Source organism: Asparagus officinalis, chromosome 1, assembly GCF_001876935.1.
Source record: "Asparagus officinalis chromosome 1, Aspof.V1, whole genome shotgun sequence".
Lineage (NCBI taxonomy): Eukaryota > Viridiplantae > Streptophyta > Magnoliopsida > Asparagales > Asparagaceae > Asparagus > Asparagus officinalis.
This window is the reverse complement of record NC_033794.1, coordinates 90,748,432-90,767,515: the sequence shown is the minus strand read 5'-3', so window position 1 is coordinate 90,767,515 and position 19,084 is coordinate 90,748,432. Positions and strand designations below refer to the sequence as shown.

Here is a 19,084-nt window from a genome sequence, read left to right as displayed (position 1 = left end):
CAAGTAGAATAGTAAAAGGAAATAAATTAAATTAATACTTTATGTCATATTCCAAACTCTACTAATCTCAATATATAATATGGAGTCAAGCTGAATAGCAATATCATTATGAACTAATGTTCTAGTAAAAAAGAAACCACATTTCTTATTACATTGAAAATAAAATTGCACAACACATTGGGACATTATAAGCTCATGTTTTGTAATAAACAATTTTACTAAACCGGGACATTATAAGCTCATGTTTTGTAATAAACAATTTTACTAAACCATAATAATCATATAAAAATAAATTGTAAGAAATGGTTCCGAGATACCTCTTCTTACATGAAATAATAAAAATCAACCTATACAATAATTGAAAAGAAGTAGGATTTGAGCAAACCTATAAAGAAATTTATAATGAAACTCAAAGAAACATGAAGATGTTAATCAAGTGCGCATGCATTGCAGAACATTGTAGTCAGAGAGTAATTGTCCAAAAACAGTAAGATCAGAGCAAACTTATAAACAAGTTTAGAACGAACTCGAAGAAACATGAAGAATTTAAACAATTGCGCACTTTACAATTAGAGAGTAATTATCCAAAAGAGCAATCCCATACAAAAATTTATAATAAAATTTGAAGAACAAAATATACCAATTACAGAAAAGACAGGGAAATACACCTATAATTGTCCAAAAGCAGTAATAAAAAGACAAAAACTAAATAATAACGGTAACTATAATATACTTTTATAGGATGAAAGCAATCACATAAGCATACAAACTACTAATAATGTTGTATGAAAATCCCTTATAAAAATTCCTTATTCTACTCAAAAATTAAGATATGATATAAAATGATCAAAAAAATATTATCCTTTATTATTTTTGTTTCATATTTTAATTGAACCAAGATCAATCTTTCTCGACCTTTATCTTTTTCATGGGCAATTCTAGAGTAGCATCTTCATCATCTACGTCGATTGTAATATCAGTCTGGAGTTAGATTTCTTGTGCTATTATATTTCCTTTGCCTCGTTCATCTTTTTTTTCTATCTAACTTCACCAGGAATTTGAACGTTTTTTCGATGTTCAACACAAATTTATGAAAATATGGACTCTAATTATTTTTTTTGTTTCAATAAGAACAAATGTTATTTTAATATATATGAATTTTTTTATTTTCTAAATTATTACTTGAATAGAGTTAGGAATTACCTCTTTTTCTGTAATGAATTTTTCTGTTGTGCATCCAATAAGAGTTTTTGCTGCATCAAATAGTGTTACTCTTGTATTATCCGTACTATTTTCCACGAGAATCTTAACTACGTACATGTAGTTTTCATTGTCGATTTCTAGAGATAGTTAATATTATATTTTAATATGTTCATGCCATAAAAAAAGATAACATTGATACTGAGTCATCAATAATTATGGGGCATTTATCATTCAGACACTCTTTACTAACATATTTATCTACTTTCTTGTTGCAGCCTTTGCAAGTATAGAACCATGGCTCGAGTCTATTCAACATAGTAGTTATCTTTGCCTTAAATGTGCAATAGCATGTCTGTATATTGGTAAAATTTAGTTAGATTTAAATGTGTTAATAAGAATAGGTTTCTAATATTGTACATGTATCGAATACTGTGATGTATGCATAATATCATTAATTTGAATTTCTTTTGCATTTATAAAAAGCGTTGATAGAGATCATTTTGTTTTTGCGGCTTCTTCAAAATGAAACATGCATATTAGATTAAAATATAATACTATTTTATTATTACGTTATATGAAAGTATGTTTGTTCTACTTACCATTCTCTAAATTTTTTAGCCAGTTGTATTTTTGGGTTGATACATATTGTTGATATAATTTGCGACGATGTGCTGGTCTCCCCTGCAAAATTGAGATAATTATTGGATGAATTTTATGTTTAGCTGTCTTTAATAAGAATTTCAGTAATAAATTATGTACCTTTATATATAGAGATTTTAAAATCTGATAATGCTATTATAGGCTTATCTTTGATTTCAGCTTCAAGAATTAATCATTCATTTGTAGTCAAATCCCCAAATAAAGTTGCGCGCATAGTCATTTCACTGTATATGAAAAAAGAAAGTATGTTAATCTTATTTTTTTTCTTATGATATTGGAAATAAGTATCATGAATATACCTTTTATCCATTAGCATGATTTTCCTCCTATTGTCTGGTTTGTTATTTTTTGTAATATAGTTGATCACCGGCTTCACATTAGTTGTTGTTGCAAGAATATTTGCAAGTAATTTTATAAAAAAATTATGATTCTATAAATTAACGTCTCATTTTGTAGTGAAGATTAAAGTAATAAATTTATAAGTACTTACTAATTTTTGTTACATCTTTCATGGAAAATGTTTTTTCAAATGGGACAAAGTTGTTCAATATGTTCTCCAAGTGGAAACCTGTTGGTGCTTCTTTGATAGATACATCTTTTATTAATACTAATTCAAGTGACTTGTGGATACTTAAAAAGGCTGGTTTTATTCCTTTCATTTCTCCATTTGAAATGAAAATAATCTGATTCTTTCGAATTTAGTTAGATTTAAATGTGTTAATAAGAATAGGTTTCTAATATTGTACCTCTATCGAATACTGTGATGTATGCATAATATCACTAATTTGAATTTCTTTTGCATTTATATAAAACGTTGATGGAGAACCTTTTGTTTTTGCGGCTTCTTCAAAATGAAACATGCATATTAGATTAAAATATAATACTATTTCATTATTGCGTTATATGAAAGTATGCTTGTTCTACTTACCATTCCCTAAAATTTTTAGCTAGTTTTATTTTTGGGTTGATACATATTGTTGATATAATTTGCGACGATATGCTTGTCTCCCCTGCAAAATTGAGATAATTATTGGATGAATTTTATGTTTAGCTATCTTTAATAAGAATTTCAGTAATAAATTATGTACCTTTATATATAGAGATTTTAAAATCTGATAATGCTATTATATTATCTTTGATTTTAGCTTTAAGAATTGATCCTTCATTTGTAGTCAAATCCCCAAATAAAGTTGCGTGTATAGTCATTTCACTGTATATGAAAAAAAAGTATGTTAATCTTATTTTTTCTTATGATATTGGAAATAAGTATCATGAATATACCTTTTATCCATTAGCATGATTTTCCTCATATTGTCTGGTTTGTTATGTTTTGTAATATAGTTGATCACCGGCTTCACGTTAGTTGTTATTGCAAGAATATTTGCAAGTAATTTTATAAAAAAATTATGATTCTATAAATTAACGTCTCATTTTGTAATGAAGATTAAAGTAAGAAATTTATAAGTACTTACTAATTTTTGTTGCATCTTTCATGAAAAATGCTTCTTCAAATGGAACAAAGTTGTTCAATATGTTCTCCAAGTGAAAACTTGTTGGTGCTTCTTTGATAGATATATCTTTTATTAATACTAATTCAAGTGACTTGTGGATACTTGGAAAAGCTGGTTTTATTCCTTTCACTTCTCCATTTGAAATAAAAATAATTTGATTCTTTCGAAGCATATCTATAAACTTTTCGATAGTCTCTCCGTACATAACTCCATGTATTTTGTTACCCTGCAAATATTATTAACACCAGAGATAAATGTTTGGAAAATATAATTAATTAATGCTAAGCTATATATTATATTTTAATTAGTTATATGTAAACGGAAAAACAACATAAAAAGGCATTATGAAAGTTATTAGGGTTTTAATGAAATTTACCGAATAGATAATGACAATCACAAAAAAATATTAGAATTTGATTAAGTTAGAATTTTATTAGGATTAGGATAGTTCAAACTTCGAAGTTATTTGATTAGGATTAGAATAAATCATTAAATACAATTTAAAAATTAGAATTTATTAGTGATAGGATAGTTCAAACTTTATAGGAGTATTTTTGTCTATCGAAAGATTTTCCCGAACTCGTGCTTTTAAAAGGAGTATGATTTTAACCTTAATGTCAGATTTCCTTGCAATTTTCGTCCATTTGGGGAGGAAGTTGATTTCTATAAAATAGTACAGTTTTCCCTACTTTATAGAAAACATTTCTATAAATTTTTTTGGAACCAAACATAATTTATACAAATCTATTATTCACGATAATGCCATTGTTAGGTGAATTTATACAAATCTACATAAATCTATTATTCACGATAATGCCATTGTTAGGTGCTCTCCTAAAACTTTTCTATGAAATAGGTGAACCAAACAGCTCCAGCATAAGAACGAAGAAAATTTGGGTTCCCTAAGTTTCTCTGACAAGAACAACTATCTATAATAGCATTACAAAAACTCAGATGAATTAAATGCCTTCTACTTATTTGAGAAACATCACGCGCAGTAGATTTTTCTAGGCTGCAATTTTGATTTCACATTTGCCAACCTACTAAGTGAAATCATAGATGATGGGAACGTGAGACGCTATAGCAAAACACAACCCAGGTTTAATCGTCCCAGATCACGGTGGAACACCACCCGTTTCGTCAACTCCAACGACCTAAATTAGAATTTAAACCAAAATTCTTAAAAAAAAACTCTTTTAGAAAGAATGAACAAAAAAAAAACATGAGAAATTAAGCAACTTTAGTTGCAACATGATTCTCAAGTTTCTTTTACCATTACTAGTATCAAGTAGCATACCTCTTAAATTTGATTATTGCAAGATCTTTGACTCCTACATTTAAGAACCGAACCTAAAACATACCCTGTTCCCTAGCATACTATATAAGCCTATCCCCTCGTACATGATTCCCAATGAATGGCATACCACACTCCATTCCTGTCCCATGATCCGGGGCGAACCAAGTGCCATGCAACTATATGAGCGAGATACCATCTGTTCTATTACCCTGATCCAAAACTGTATAAAATGCAAGAATTGTATCAGTTTATTCATATTTTATACCTAAGTAACCGTGTGCTTCCATCTAAAATTATGGAAAATATACAGAAATATCGCAATGACACAAATTGTTTTCGCATTGCAACGAGCTGGAAAATGCATATAAATGTGACCTGTCAAAGCACAACCAATTCTTGAGGGAATACCCAAAACATATATTCATATATGTTGTTCACACATACACATGTAACTGTGTGCCAGTGTCTAGATTTAGAACATTTTGTGTACTAGATAACAGTAGACAATGTGCATGCTATGATTCAATACTAATAACAGATTACGAATTGTGCATGCGCTTGAACTCACTGCCCATCTTTAAGAACAACTACCTATAATAATAATAATAATAATAATAAAACTCAAAATAAAAGTTTTGTACTAATCTGAGAAACATCATATGCTGTATATTTCTCAAGAGCCGCATTTTTCGGTTTCACATTTGCCAACCTAATGAGTGGAAAAACCTTCCCTTAACCTGTTCCAAAACCATATAAAATGCAAGAATTTTATCAGTTTATTCATATTTTATATCTAATAACATTGTGTTCCATTTAAAATTATGAAGATATACAAAAAAGTTCACTGTTGACACCTACCACTGTGTTTTCTATTGTTTTAATGAGTTGGAGAATGCAAATAACGTTACGTGTCAAAGCACCAAGAAATGTCGAGGGAATATTCAATACATATATTATGCTGAATAACCATATTTATAAGGAAATAATGGGTATGAAGTGGCAGCTCATTTTACTAAATGAGCTACCAAAAGATGGTCATGCGGTGAGCCTCACCTTACTAGTGACATCAAAAGGTGCGGCCATGCGGTGAGCCTCACCTTGCTAGTCACATTAAAAGGTGTGGACCACACCACTCTATCTCTTGGTAGCTCATTTAGCAAAATGGCCGTCACCTCATATCCATCATTCACTATTTATAATCACATTGTGCCCCTTGCTCTAGATTTAGATGATTTTGTGTACAGTATAACAATAGACAATGTGCTTGCACTATGATTCAACACCAATAACAGATTATGAGTCTAATAATTACCTGGTTCTGGCATTGTGCATGGAGTACGAATCCTATCAGAACGTCCCGCACGGTGCGGGGCATTCTGATACGAGCACATGGGTTAGTGAAGGTGCATTTAGCCCCTCCAATGGCTAAGATTTTCCTGCATATAAAACCGCTCTCATAGAAATCCTACTCTTGTGCATGAACTTGACCTCGCTATGCATCTTTACACTTACCCTCAATTCCTGCAAATGAGATAATCCAATTAGGATAAGAACAAATGAGAACTTCTAAAGCTTGAGTTAGTAAACCTAAGCCGTTGTTTTTTCTTCTTCATATTTCTAGAACTCTGGTCCACACATGCAATTTTTTTTCAGAAATATTGCGTTTTTTAAGAAATATTGCGCATCCATGAGAAATCTCTTTTATCCCGCAGATAGTTGTTTTTGGAAAATCTGAAACAAAACGAATGAATTTGGACTGAAAGGAAAAGTGGTGCCACCACATTAATTAATTGCACCCAAAAAAATCGAAAAAGAAATTTTAAGGAAAAAAATTCCAAAATAAAGAATAAAAAAACCCAAAATTTGCCAAACTTATCAAGCAATACAAAATTTCCTCAAAAAAACTTAACTTTGGTTTTTTTTAAATCTATTTTACAGGTGTGAAAACATTGTTCTTGTGCAGGTAACATATTGAAATTTAAACAGTGTAACCAACTGGCATTCCTTATTTGTATAATTGTCATGCTTTTGCTAGGGACCATGACAATGACAAGTACGTTCAGCCCCCAGAGACCTGCAAAGACAAGTCAAGTAAAAGAAATCAAGTGAGAATGCAATTTCAGGTGAGTTTCCTGGGTCTTGTGTTTATAAGAGAACTGGTGATACAAATACCAGGAGCAATCCAATTCACATCAGTCAATGACAAAGTGTAGCTTTCAATGGACCAGAATTTGCACCTCTAATCTCGATAGAAAACGACTCGAAAGCCACACTAAAATATGTTATCAGGGCCACATACTAATATCAATTACATAATACAGTGACCTAAAGTTGGCAAGCAATGACGCTAGACTTAATCACAAGACTTCAAAATCACAAGTCAACCAAATTCTCCCTCCATAGGCCCCACTGATACCTATATTCTGGTTCTTAATTGATAAGAGTTATAGCTCTTAACACTAGGAAGTCTCCATGAAAGTTCGATCACCCATTTCACATGACATAGTTCTATAAAGCTAAAGCTGGAACTTTCACTTACCTTCGCAGTTTCACCGTCTTCTTTCGACTTAGTTCTCAGTACGAAAAAGGAGTGCTTGCCTCTTGCAATGTCTTCTTACTCTTCTTTGTTGTCCTCAAACTCATCGGAGAATGATAAGCCAGAAGACACCTTCGAAATTGATGATTATCTCACATTCAATGAAGAGGTCCAAGAAAGTCACCTATCGGGTCCATATAAGCCAAATCAACTGCTGCCAGTGACGACCGATGGTCATGCTGATCAAAGAAGTGTCAATGTTTGCAACAGGAAGTATTAACCTCTCCCTTGCTAGATTTGTGTTCTGATTGGAACTTGTAGTTAAATTTTACATTAAACAATTTTGTATATGCACCTCTTGATGCAGAAACAAATATATGGAACAGGACACTTCTACAGGAAGAAAATGGAAAGTAGCATTCAGAACCAAATCTGAGATTGAGACAATGGATGATGGATACAAGTGGAGAAAGTATGGGAAGAAAATGGTTAAGAACAGCCCAAATCCAAGGTAAAGACTCTCTATTGCAGAATGGTCAAAAAAATAAAGCTAAAGTAATGGTGATATTTGTTTATGGTGTTATAACAATTGATATACAAATTCCACAAGCTCTCAGGCTGACATCTAATTGTTCATCCCTCAGTTTATACTAAATTAAATTTGCATCTAGCTTTTTACAGAGATGAACTAAATTTTACCACGATAGCACTGGTTTCTGAGCTTGAAAAGTTTTCCAATTTCTGAACACAGATCCACAGGGCAAAAACTGAATATCCAGGCTAAACGAGTGCAAGTAAGCAATAGGTTCCATGGAAAGTGCATCTCTGCTAAAAACTGACTTTCCTGATAAAAGAGCATCTCCAAGAAAGTGTTCATGTCCATTACGGAACACCTAAAATGCAGGAAAATATAACACATGTATACAATGCGAACTCAAAAAGCATCAAATAAAATTCAACATTGCTTTTAGCAGAAGCAATAGTCAGTCCAGAAGTAATTTTATATTCACCATGTTCATGCACTAAAAATTCTTAAGAAAACTACGGTGTTACTCCCAAGCTATATCACATAAGTGAATGACAAATTGTTATGTGGTTGCAGGAATTATTATCGGTGCTTAACAGAAGGATGCAGTGTTAAGAAGAGAGTTGAGAGAGCACGGGATGACTCTAGCTATGTCCTTACAACCTATGAGGGTATCCATAACCATAATGTGCCTCTTCAAGGGGCATGTAGTTATCACGCAGTTAACTCAACCTCTCAGTATCATAGTTTATCCAGTCAATAGTATTCAAGAGTACATGAGAAATCCAATTTTATAGGACACTCTTGTGGAGCGTTTGATTGAATATTAAAGTTGTTGCCAGGGGTAGAATAGCGGTCAAGACATCATGTATTGTAGAACTAGCCTACTAAAGCAATTTCTAGATTACAAGTGGATGTTTCTGATGTATCATATCTCAGTGAGATCGGAGTAGAATGCTTGAGGTAGTTGAAGAAGAAAATATTATTAAATTTCCTCTTTTGTGTGTGTTTATATGCTAGAACATCTGTCTGGTCCTCTTTGCCTTTTGGGTTTATGTGGGTGTGTGCTTTTTTGTGTTGCATAGCTGTGGGCATCTGCACACGGATATGTGCGTGTACATGGGAGGATGAACATATATTTGAGTTGTTTGTGATTTATGTATGCATATATCTACTAGAATTTGCAAGGTTTTCATACTAGGATACAGTTGTCCATCAATGCATTTGAGAAGTCCAAACTGAATCAGAATCTGCAAGGTTCCTCAAATTTGCAAGGTACGGACATGAATTATCTATCAAAGTATTCACTCACAAAAAATTACTTATCAGAGCTCGATGAGTTTTGCACCACTGAGCAAGCATAGTTAGCATTAATAGTTATAAAGTACACGAACATGGGTGATAGCCAATGATACTAGGGCACAAAAGATCAGCATATAGGGGATTACAACAAGGTAATTACTACAATGTAACAGGAAAATCTACAACAAGCACATACGACTATATGCAAACTCATATCTTTCAACTCCACAGGAAGAACGCCTATATTGATTCATCATCTAAACCACATAGATAAGGCTTAGAGTTCAACAACATCTAGGAGATGTAAGCATAACATACCAGGCAGATGGAACAAGAACCACCATAATATATACCTATAACACACCCATCTGCAGTTTGATACAAACGGATCTTTATAATAAATCTTCTCAGCTTTCAACTTTGTAAGATATATTCCAAATTAAAGAAAAAACTTTAGACCTTGCGGCTGGATGAACTACAAGGTGAACAAATTAATGCACAAAAAGTCCCTCTTTTGCCATCAATTCTCTCTGTAAACTGCTCATGGAAGCATGTCAAGTGATAACTTATGAGCAAAAGCTGGTCCGGCTCCCTCTCATTGTTGCACTATAAAAGGAGTCAGGATCAGGATGTAGTTATTCCATGCAATCTGATAGTCTCATTGGGAAAAATAACATTAGGATTTCTTATGTGAGGGTTCAGTGCTGCTATCTCTTTCCATTTCTCCCCAGTGCCATGGATTCGCGAAGAAATGCTCCAAAGAGTATCTCCAGGTTGTACTTTTGTAGTCACTTGAGACGGCTTTGTAACAAGATTGGACTTCATAAATGGATGCTTTTTATTCTTTCCCATTCCATTTGCAAGCAACCATCGAGAGCCAGATTGCTGCTGAACAGCATTACCCCATAGTTTTTTCTTCAAACTTTCAGTCATCAAACCCGCAACATGTACTTCAGTGATTTTGAACTTAGGAATGGCATCTTCTTGCACTTTCTTCTCCTCCTTTGTCACCAGTTCATGTTTAATGTCTACTTCATCATCCAGTTCACTATTTCCTCTTTCTGAAACTGTGCTGTATATTTTAGGTTTGGGAGGGATAAACACTCGTTCCACTTGAATTAGAGCAAGCATCGGGGTTCCAACTGGTTCATAGTCACGTAAAGGATCTCGAAGCTGCACCATTAGTGCCACTGTGAAATTATTCCCTAACAAACCACATCTTTTACCTGAGTTCTTCCCCCCTCTTTTATCTGCCCTGAGAAACTCAGTTGATTTAGCATGATGTGCTGCAAGAACTCTCGTTGTCCTCTCACTGATTTCATCCTCTTCATCAACGTCTCCAGAATCTAGCCTCATCCACTCATCAAGGGTTATTGATAAACTCATCACGCCATCAACATCTCCCCCATTATCTTTAACATCCAAAAGCTGCAAACCAGCAGCTCCTTCTAAGCCTAGAGTCATGCTGTTCTTCAGTCCTCTACCCTCCAACGTTGATATCTCACCGATAGATTGTGGGCTGATATTAGAAGGTGCCTCCTCATCGGACATGCCAGACTGTATCCTCAGCCCCTCAATGGACAGAGCTTCTATTTTATCCATTGCTAATGGAGCAAGATCTTTGAGCAAAACGTATTCAGACTCAAAATCCCCATTTCTAGATGATCCCCCTTTTGAGACTTTATGCTTTCTAGTCCTATCAGAGGCTTTCTGGGCAGCCAAAGATTCAACTTCAAAGTTTAGATGCGGCAACAAATCAGTCCTATATGATTTAAAGTAGAACACTATTTAGGAATGAAATTATAAAAAAACAAGAACTCGCTGCCGATATCTGAAATATCAATTGCCATACCTTCCACAGGACTCTAGACATGGTGCAGCTTCCCGTGCTACATGTTGAATTGTCTTGCCAGTAATATCTTCCAAAGGCATGAGCTTACTAGCTTGCATTGATAACTTCTCAATTCCAACAGAGGCCAACCCTTGCAATATTTCCATAATGTCAGAGCCCATTTCTGCAGGCATTACAACAGGCCTCGAGGCCTGCATCACCAAGCTCCCGCTGTTCTTCGAACCTTTGAAGAGGGATGGGTTCATTGACCTCAAGAATCCACCATCTTTGGTCTGGAGATATGGACCCAAGTTCTCATCAAGAGGTGGCGGGTTGAGCGGCTCTTCAAGAGGAAGATGAATAGGACTGCCAAAAGCATTGCTCACAGGCTGAGAGCTAGCAAAGACTTTCTCATTCAAACCCCATTCACGCATTAAAGCTTCAGTTTCTGCATCCTCCAACATTTTGGCCCTCGACTTACCATTCATCATAAGACATTCTTTCTCTTGCTCCATATCAAATTCTGAGATGTCACCATGAATTTCAGGACCAAATATGATGTCATCAGCGTTCAAATTTTCCTTCTGAAATTGTTTCCAGAGTTGCTCCCTTGGAGATTCAGGATCACTAGCAGAGCTAGTCTCTAAACCAAGCATGCTCAAGAACTCATTAGCAACAGACTCATCATCCATGCTAAGGGATTTGCTCCTAATGCCCTTTGCTTTGAAATTTGACTTAATATGCTCAAAATCAAAGTTTGGAGACCCCCATCCTTCCGAGTCAAAATCTTTCGATTTAATCTGCTCAAATTCAATTATTGGAGATTCCAATCCGATCAATTCAAGTACATTTTTCGATCTAATCTTCTCAAATTCAACTCTTGGTGATTCAAATCCCTCCAACTCAAGAATTGGAAGACTGTTATCCTTCAAGTACAAATCTTTCCGCAGCAAATCTCTCAATGGGAAATTTTCCTTCTTGGGTTCTTGATCAACAGCATTATCTCCCTCATTCTCTCTCTCAGGCTCAACATTTTCCAATATATCCTCGCAGTTCACAGAGCGTACATCTCCTGTGCAAATCTTCTCAAATTTTGGTGATTCCAATCCCTCCAATTCAAGTATTGGAAAATTGATCTTTTCCATATCCAAATCTTTTGGCAAAAAAGTTTCCTTTTCAGACTCTTGATGAAGCTCATCAATCAGCAGCGAAATTCCCTCACTGCCCCTCTCAACCTCAACATTTTCCAACTTAAGTTCATCAGCCCGATCCCCAGCCTCAATTTCAACTCCTTGTTCGATCACAGTAAACTCTGGGTCCTCCTCCTCATTCTCCTTCACAGGCTCCATCAATGTGCAACACTTAGTACCAGAACCTTCACTCCCACTCTTCAAACCCCCAACATCCAACTCCTGCTTAATAACCTCTCTAAGCATCACCCTCTCTCCCCCGCTAAAGCTCACTCCTTTGACACTACCACACCTTTTAAATTTAAACCCATCTCCATTCCCAATCGAATACCCGAAACTCACATTCAACAAAGCTCCTCTAGCTCTTCCCGCCAACCTAAAGCTCGTGCTCCACTCACCAGAACTCCTCTCCCCCTCCAATTCCTCCATTGTCACCGGTAGGATGCTCGTCAGCTCAACCCTATGCTTTCCAAAATCGAACCCTGTGGCCCCCGCTAAGGTAACGTATATCAAGAATTGCCTGGGTTCATACCTCGCCGTGCGTGGGCCCCACCGCCGTGACTGAGCATCGGCAGGAGAGGGTTTCCTCGAACTCGGCGGAGCCGTGGAATGCCTTAGCGGGTCGGGTTTTGGCGCCTGAGGAATCCGAAGCCCGGCGCCAGTGGACGATGAAGGCGGAGCTGAGAGGGTTGGGGGAGGGATCCGATGGAGTGAACTCTGAGGGTGAAGGTGCAATCGAAGCGGCGAGGGTGCGGAGGTGGGTTAGGGCTTTCAAGGGTTCTTCCAGCTCCATGTGGATGAGGGTTTGGGTTTGGGTTCAGGTTTAGGGCTAGGGTTTGAAGGGAGGGAGAAGCGGCGGGTTTTAGGGTTTGGGTCGAGGGCTAGGGCTCTTGTTAGGGTTTCCAGCTCGCGGAGAAAGCGGGTGTTTGAGTGATCGCCGTCGCCGCCACCGCCATAAAACGGCGGCGGCGGCCGAGGAGGAGGAAGGGGTGAGCTTTTTGTTGGTCGGGTTCGGTCTTCGATGCATTGTTAACGGGTTCGGATTTTTTGAGGAAACTGAAGAAGACGAGGAAGGAAGAAAGGAATTTTAAAGGATCGGATACTATACTTCGATTTCTTAGCTATGATAATCATACTCTCTTTTTAATTTTTTGGTACATAAGTCAAATAATTGGAAAAATATTTTGCAGATGTAACCCTTACTTATTGAGATGTGATAATTGAGTTTTTTAATATTTTTTATGTATTATTTTTCAACATTAGTCCATTAAATGTTTGGCATATTGATATTTGTCCCTTGTACGTTGAAATTATTATTGGGCTCCAATTCTCATAAGTTCTTTTAAAAATTGTCTGATGAATCATTAAAATAACTACTAAATCATAATTCTTATAAATTATTTTAAATTAGTCCTCCCAGTCTAGAGAAGCAATAACAACATATAGCAACTAGGGGTCTATTAGCAATTTTAGTGCCTAGAGGGAATTTTTGTAAAAATATAAAAGAAGTAAGCTTAGGGTACTTTAATTGAATAGTGATACTTAAACTTCTCACTCCAAACTACTTTCACATAATAAAAAAAATATATAGAGTTTAATCACTTCACTTTATATCAAATTAATGACTCATAAAGGAGTTCAATCATGTGCGTAAGTAGTTCGTGAGTATAATTTAAAAAAAACAATGACTTCATGTTTCAACCGTACTTTTAACTCTTCGGTAGAGATAGTATTGCAACAAATATGTAGATTTTGGAGAGTTAAATGCAAATATGTTTGATTTGAATTGCAAACAGTTGCATTTTTCTATAGTGATCATAAGCATGTCGGATGCTAAGGGGAGTGGAGTTCGATGAAAACGGTATTTTACTTATCAGTTTTCTGCGGTACGGGCAATGTGAGTACTAGATCAGCTGTGAAGTACGAACAGCGAGCAGATTAAATGACTAATTAGAGAGAAGGAGGAGCTGAAATTGGCACGTGGAGGTAATTAACGGGTCAGGCCGCAGGCGTGATGATGAGGCGGTGGGTGGGGAGTTCGGTGAAGAATTTTTTTAGAAAAAGCATATTGTTCCCTCGAATGCTGCTGATGTTACCAAAGTTGAGCGGGAGTTTTTTGAGTTTAAAATGGCTGGGCCCACCTGACGTCCTCAAGTGACGACTTACCTAGCACGTGCGGCGGCTGAGGTTAAAAGTTTTAAGAGCCAACAATCAGTTCACGGGCCTGAGCCCATCCTCTTATATTTATCATGTCAGGGCCCAATTAATTGGAATAACGACGAAACCGAGCGAATCCTAGCAGAGCAACGAAAGCTCTCTATTTTTAATCCGGTTTAAATCAAGATTGATCTACATCAATTATAGGATCGCGCATCTGCACTGTTAAATTGCCAATGTTTTCAAAATATTCCAATTGGCATGGAAATTTAATATGAGGCTTACCTTAGTGTTTAAGAAATTTTAAGGAAATGTTGCTAGAACTTTATTCGGAGAGAACGTTGTTCATGTAATATGTCTTGTTTTATCAATAACAAACTCTCATTTGGTATTAATAAATTTATAAGATGATATATTTTATAAATAAACATGTACCAAAAATTTTAGGCTCAAAACAACACGAACAATTGATTTCAGCCATTAACCATTGACGGTCAAGAGACAACCATCGGTAGTCCATAGGTCATCAATGAGCTATGGTCAATAACCTTTATTTTTCAAAAACGAGAGATCGAACCAGCAATGGACTACAGTTAACAATATGTGAAATTCAAAAACCAGAAAATTGAATAATCGGTGAACTACAGGGGACCATCAATGATCGGTATCAACCATCAATGATCGGTATCAATCATCAATGATCGTATTTAACCATTGGTGCATATTTCTACACCAACGATTATTTAACCATTGGTGCATATTTAACCATCAATGATCGGTACCAACGGTTGTAACCATCAATGTTTCTACACAAACTTTCAGCCGTTGGTGCATATTTCTGCACCAACGGTGTTGGTGCAGAATGATTGTGTTTTTTCTTTTTTGTCACTTTTACCTACAGCATTTACATACAACATTTCCCACAAAAATATATAATAGTTCACAACATATACATTCCCACGCATAAAACAAAAGATTAACTAGAATCAAAATACAACAAGTTATATACTCAACTCCCAAAAGAGGATATCTGAAATATACAAATGTCTTAAGTATGTTAATTAAAAGTACAAGTCACGGCTGATTTAATTGAATATAATCAGCAAAAGCTTTGCGGATGTCCTCCTCGCTATAGCCCTCTTGTGTTAAGCTCCCTAAGATGCCCCCCAGCACGCCTTCCAATCGACTAGCAAGAGGGCTTTGTGTCGAAATATCCCGCGGAAAACATTGAGCAGCAGATGTAGAACTCTGAGCATCCAGAGAATGATGAGCTAAAGTCGGTGGAGTAGTAGCAGGAACGATAGGTGGTGGACGAGTGGTCTGAGAATCAATCTGTAAAATAATACATGTAATAAATCAAATTCACTCTAAGTATATCCAAACATGAAAACTTAAGCTTAATAAACAAGTCTTTTGTTGTATGAATAATTTATGACATGCATTTGTAGTGTTGAACCATTTATGACATTAATGCGGCTAACTTCAGATTGAAGACATGATTACACTAGGAGCTCATTGGCCTTAACCAACTTAACAGAGTGCTATTCAAAAAAAAAAGTTAAACAGAATCCCAAAACCATTGAGACCCAAGACCAGTCCAGTTCAAAATTTGTTAGAGGCTCTTCAGGAATCCCTTATTCCCCCCAACAAAACACTCCCAGCAACAATTCTATGCAGTCACGTCCTATAATATCTACAGCAGGTTTAAAAATGTGAAAGCACATAAAACTAGAGGGGTAGTAGAGATCAAAGTAACAATATTACAGGAAGGTATATCCACAATCAATATTTGCTCTACTTGAACAATCTAGGCTCTCTTAAGAGTTCAGCTCAAGTTGATATCAAGTGTCATTGTCAGAAGAGGAAAACCAGCTTTGATTCCAAGCTCACCAAGTTTCGACTAGAAAAAACTGATTCCAAGCTCACCAAGTTTCGACTAGAAAAACTCATCACAGTATGTCATTCAGCTTATTAGCCTGCAAGAGTCAATCTGATCAGAGGTTGCGATTAAAATCAAATGACCCTAATCAAATGCAGTTCGAGTACAATAGTAAACAGTGGTCACAACAATATAGCTGTGTCCTAATCAAATGACCTTTCTATTCTCAAAACCTTGGTCCTTCATCCAGGGACTTTGGTCCAATTCTACATTCCACAAATTAGCGATACCATTTGACTTCATATCCATTTGATTCATTGATAGATGGCTTATACAATCTATTCAATGTCCTAAATGTAATATGAAATTATATTTGATATCCCAAGTGCAATTAAAATCCAGTGTAAATCAATTAATGTTGACCTGAATGAGAATTCTAATCAATTAATGGTGAGAATTCTTATTATAATACATTTTGGAAAAGCAATGGAAGTCATCTGCATTTACTATTATACACACACACAAAAGAACCATGCACATGCACAAACACACGCGCACAAACACATGCACACACAAAGCAGACAGACACACATGGAGGAATGTAAGGCATATATATTTTTTATGATTTTTTGCATACGTACTAGTTGGGTAAGTCGTTCCATCTTGGACTTAAGCTCGGCCATCTCGCGAAGGACATCAGGAAGAGTGGCAAATATCGGAGTAGAGGAAGTCTTCAAATAATGTCTACTGACACCATGACCCAAGTCTCTCTCATAACCGCCGTGATGCCCTCCATGTACCTCATCTAAAACTTTGGTCATCGCGGCAAACTTGGGTTCTTCTTCTTCTTCTTCGGCATTAATGGGAGTTAGAATTTCTCCGTGATATACCCAAGTTGTATAACCTCTAATAAAACCATACTTAACAATGTGAAGTTCTACATCTTCTTCTTTACGATACAAAGTATTCCCGCAATGGCTACACGGACAAAGAATCATGCCATGTTGGATCTTATCGTGTTCACGTACAAAGTTCATAAAAGAAGCAACTCCTTCAATGAACTCAGCCTTTGTGCGTTTTTCACGATTCACATACATCCAGTCCTTAACCCTGATGTAGTCACGGGCCATGATAACCTAACCAAGACAGAGTTAGTGATAATAACTCATAAATTAAGTGTGCTTGCACTAATTTTCAGAAAATTATAAAAACTATATGAAATTTTATTTACTTGTTTAAATTTAATCACAATTTCCATAAATGTGAAACATGCCTAGTGCATCAAATATTTATTATGTGTATGAAATTTTCACTAGGTTTCTATGGTGAATTTGTTATCTATGAAATGTTTATGTACGTATTTCTCTTGCAGGAATTTCATCAAGTATTAGGCTTAATCTCTCACAAGTAAGATCGCTTTCAGGCTCACTCCTTGACTCAGATAACAATACTACTGCTATTTTCTCGGCGCGGTATTCATCATGTATATCATGTATCTATTTTTCTAGTTGACTAGATATTCTCTGAACAACTTAACCTGGATACTAAAAAAGATAACTTACAGACGGGAAGCTGAATTGAAATTAATAAAACCTCAAATTTTCAATTTTTGTGTTTTACAACCAAGCAGACACAAAGGGAAGGTCTTAAAACGTAGCAATTAATTGCAACTACAAGAAACTCCCAGCCTCAGAAACTTTCTATCCTTTGTCCAATCCAAGAAAATGCTTACTGACACAAAGACATCATTTAAAGCCGCACTTTAATTAGCCATCAAAGTGTGATATGGATTAAGCCATCACTTTCCAGGATTGCCCCAGTTTTGGTAGACTTCACAATAACTTACAGAAAAACCCCATATGGCTCCACACCCTGTATTTTTAAAATCACTCCTAATTTAAATACATGCATACCCTTATTAAACTCTATTAATTCAATTCAAAATTAATGTCTGAAACCTACTTGCAGTCTTTTATTCTAAACCAACCAACTTGCAACATTCAGATATAGTGAATGCAACTTGCGGTGTGGAAGTCTATGTTTTCCTGTAAGTGAAAATTTTGGCCATTTGAAAGGAATTTGTGGAGTACAGATTTTATTAGAGCACCTGCATGCATATAATATGATGATCTATATCATTCGCGGGTGAGGGTTATTTCGGAAATTTTAGATATTTTGTAAATGGTGTAAACCGCCCAAAACCTACGGTGATGGTTCTGATAGGATTCGTATTCGCATTTGTACGATAAGGGAAAACAAGAAAAGATATCAGTTTGAGGTCAAAACCAAATCCAAAGCCTTAGTAGTTATTCATTCAATAAGTAAATTTTCCCCCTTCAATTAAGAGTCAAAAACTGAAACCTTCCAAAATGGCAAATTTTCTTAATACATTAATTGGCGAGATTCACCATGATTAAATTCAAATCTATCCATGTAGGCCATAGGTCGATGCATCAAAAAAGAAGCAACAAAGATAAATTTCAAACCAAGTACCTAACCAATCAATGAAATTGTTTATGTACGTATTTCCACTCATAGTTTTCGCTTCTATATGCTTCAGGCTTAGTGGAGCAGAAGGTCTTAGTTCATTCATAGCAAGCTGATCAAACCTACAAATGATAATATACTACGAAGGGCAAGCCTAGACAGTTGTGATCGCAGGGAAAAGGTTAGATGCTACACTCACATGAGATTATTATCTGTCATTTATTAGGATTAGTAGAATGTATTATCTTTTTCCTCATAAGCATCGTACTAGTCCTAATAAAGAAATAAGGTATGAAAGTTTAAGCAATGATGAATGAAAATAAATAATATGAGAAGAGAGCTCATATGAAAATAGATAAAATAGACTGATTATGCTATGAAATTGTAGATAAAAGACTCACTTTGATTTCTGAGCGGCGGCGGCGGCGATCTTTGGGCGGCGGAAAAGAGGGGAGAGCGGAGGAGGCGGCGGCGGCGAAGAAGAGGGTTTTGAGGGGGGAGAGCG

The 19,084-nt window shown here is 35.7% G+C and overlaps 3 protein-coding genes across 3 annotated transcripts; 1 reads left to right on the top strand and 2 right to left on the bottom strand.

The window, feature by feature from the left end:
* LOC109843227 (probable WRKY transcription factor 75) lies at positions 7,185-8,730 on the top strand. The gene is made up of 3 exons (XM_020412163.1): positions 7,185-7,480; positions 7,575-7,718; positions 8,310-8,730. The coding sequence occupies exons 1-3, from the start codon at positions 7,278-7,280 to the stop codon at positions 8,494-8,496; spliced, it is 534 nt and encodes a 177-aa protein (XP_020267752.1). The 5' UTR covers positions 7,185-7,277; the 3' UTR covers positions 8,497-8,730.
* LOC109827802 (protein PLASTID MOVEMENT IMPAIRED 1-RELATED 1-like) lies at positions 9,251-13,151 on the bottom strand. Its single transcript, XM_020394826.1, is given in 3 exon segments — positions 9,251-10,797; positions 10,888-12,615; positions 12,617-13,151. Coding segments are annotated over 3 exon segments (3,099 nt in total). The 5' UTR covers positions 12,850-13,151; the 3' UTR covers positions 9,251-9,659.
* Positions 15,197-19,042, bottom strand: LOC109843216. Its single transcript, XM_020412155.1, has 3 exons — positions 18,981-19,042; positions 16,734-17,228; positions 15,197-15,545 (listed from the first exon to the last, which is right to left on the bottom strand). The coding sequence occupies exons 2-3, from the start codon at positions 17,220-17,222 to the stop codon at positions 15,288-15,290; spliced, it is 747 nt and encodes a 248-aa protein (XP_020267744.1). The 5' UTR covers positions 17,223-17,228; positions 18,981-19,042; the 3' UTR covers positions 15,197-15,287.

What these genes read in the sequence shown, in the direction of transcription:
- LOC109843227 (XM_020412163.1), top strand. Translation starts at nt 7,278, where the DNA reads ATGTCTTCTTACTCTTCTTTGTTGTCCTCAAACTCATCGGAGAATGAT. An exon ending in GTCAATGTTTGCAACAGGAA is followed by an intron (nt 7,481 to 7,574) that starts GTATTAACCTCT and finishes CTCTTGATGCAG; the next exon opens with AAACAAATATATGGAACAGG. An exon ending in AAGAACAGCCCAAATCCAAG is followed by an intron (nt 7,719 to 8,309) that starts GTAAAGACTCTC and finishes ATGTGGTTGCAG; the next exon opens with GAATTATTATCGGTGCTTAA.
- LOC109843216 (XM_020412155.1), bottom strand. Translation starts at nt 17,222, where the DNA reads ATGGCCCGTGACTACATCAGGGTTAAGGACTGGATGTATGTGAATCGT. An exon ending in TGGAACGACTTACCCAACTA is followed by an intron (nt 15,546 to 16,733) that starts GTACGTATGCAA and finishes ATTATTTTACAG; the next exon opens with ATTGATTCTCAGACCACTCG.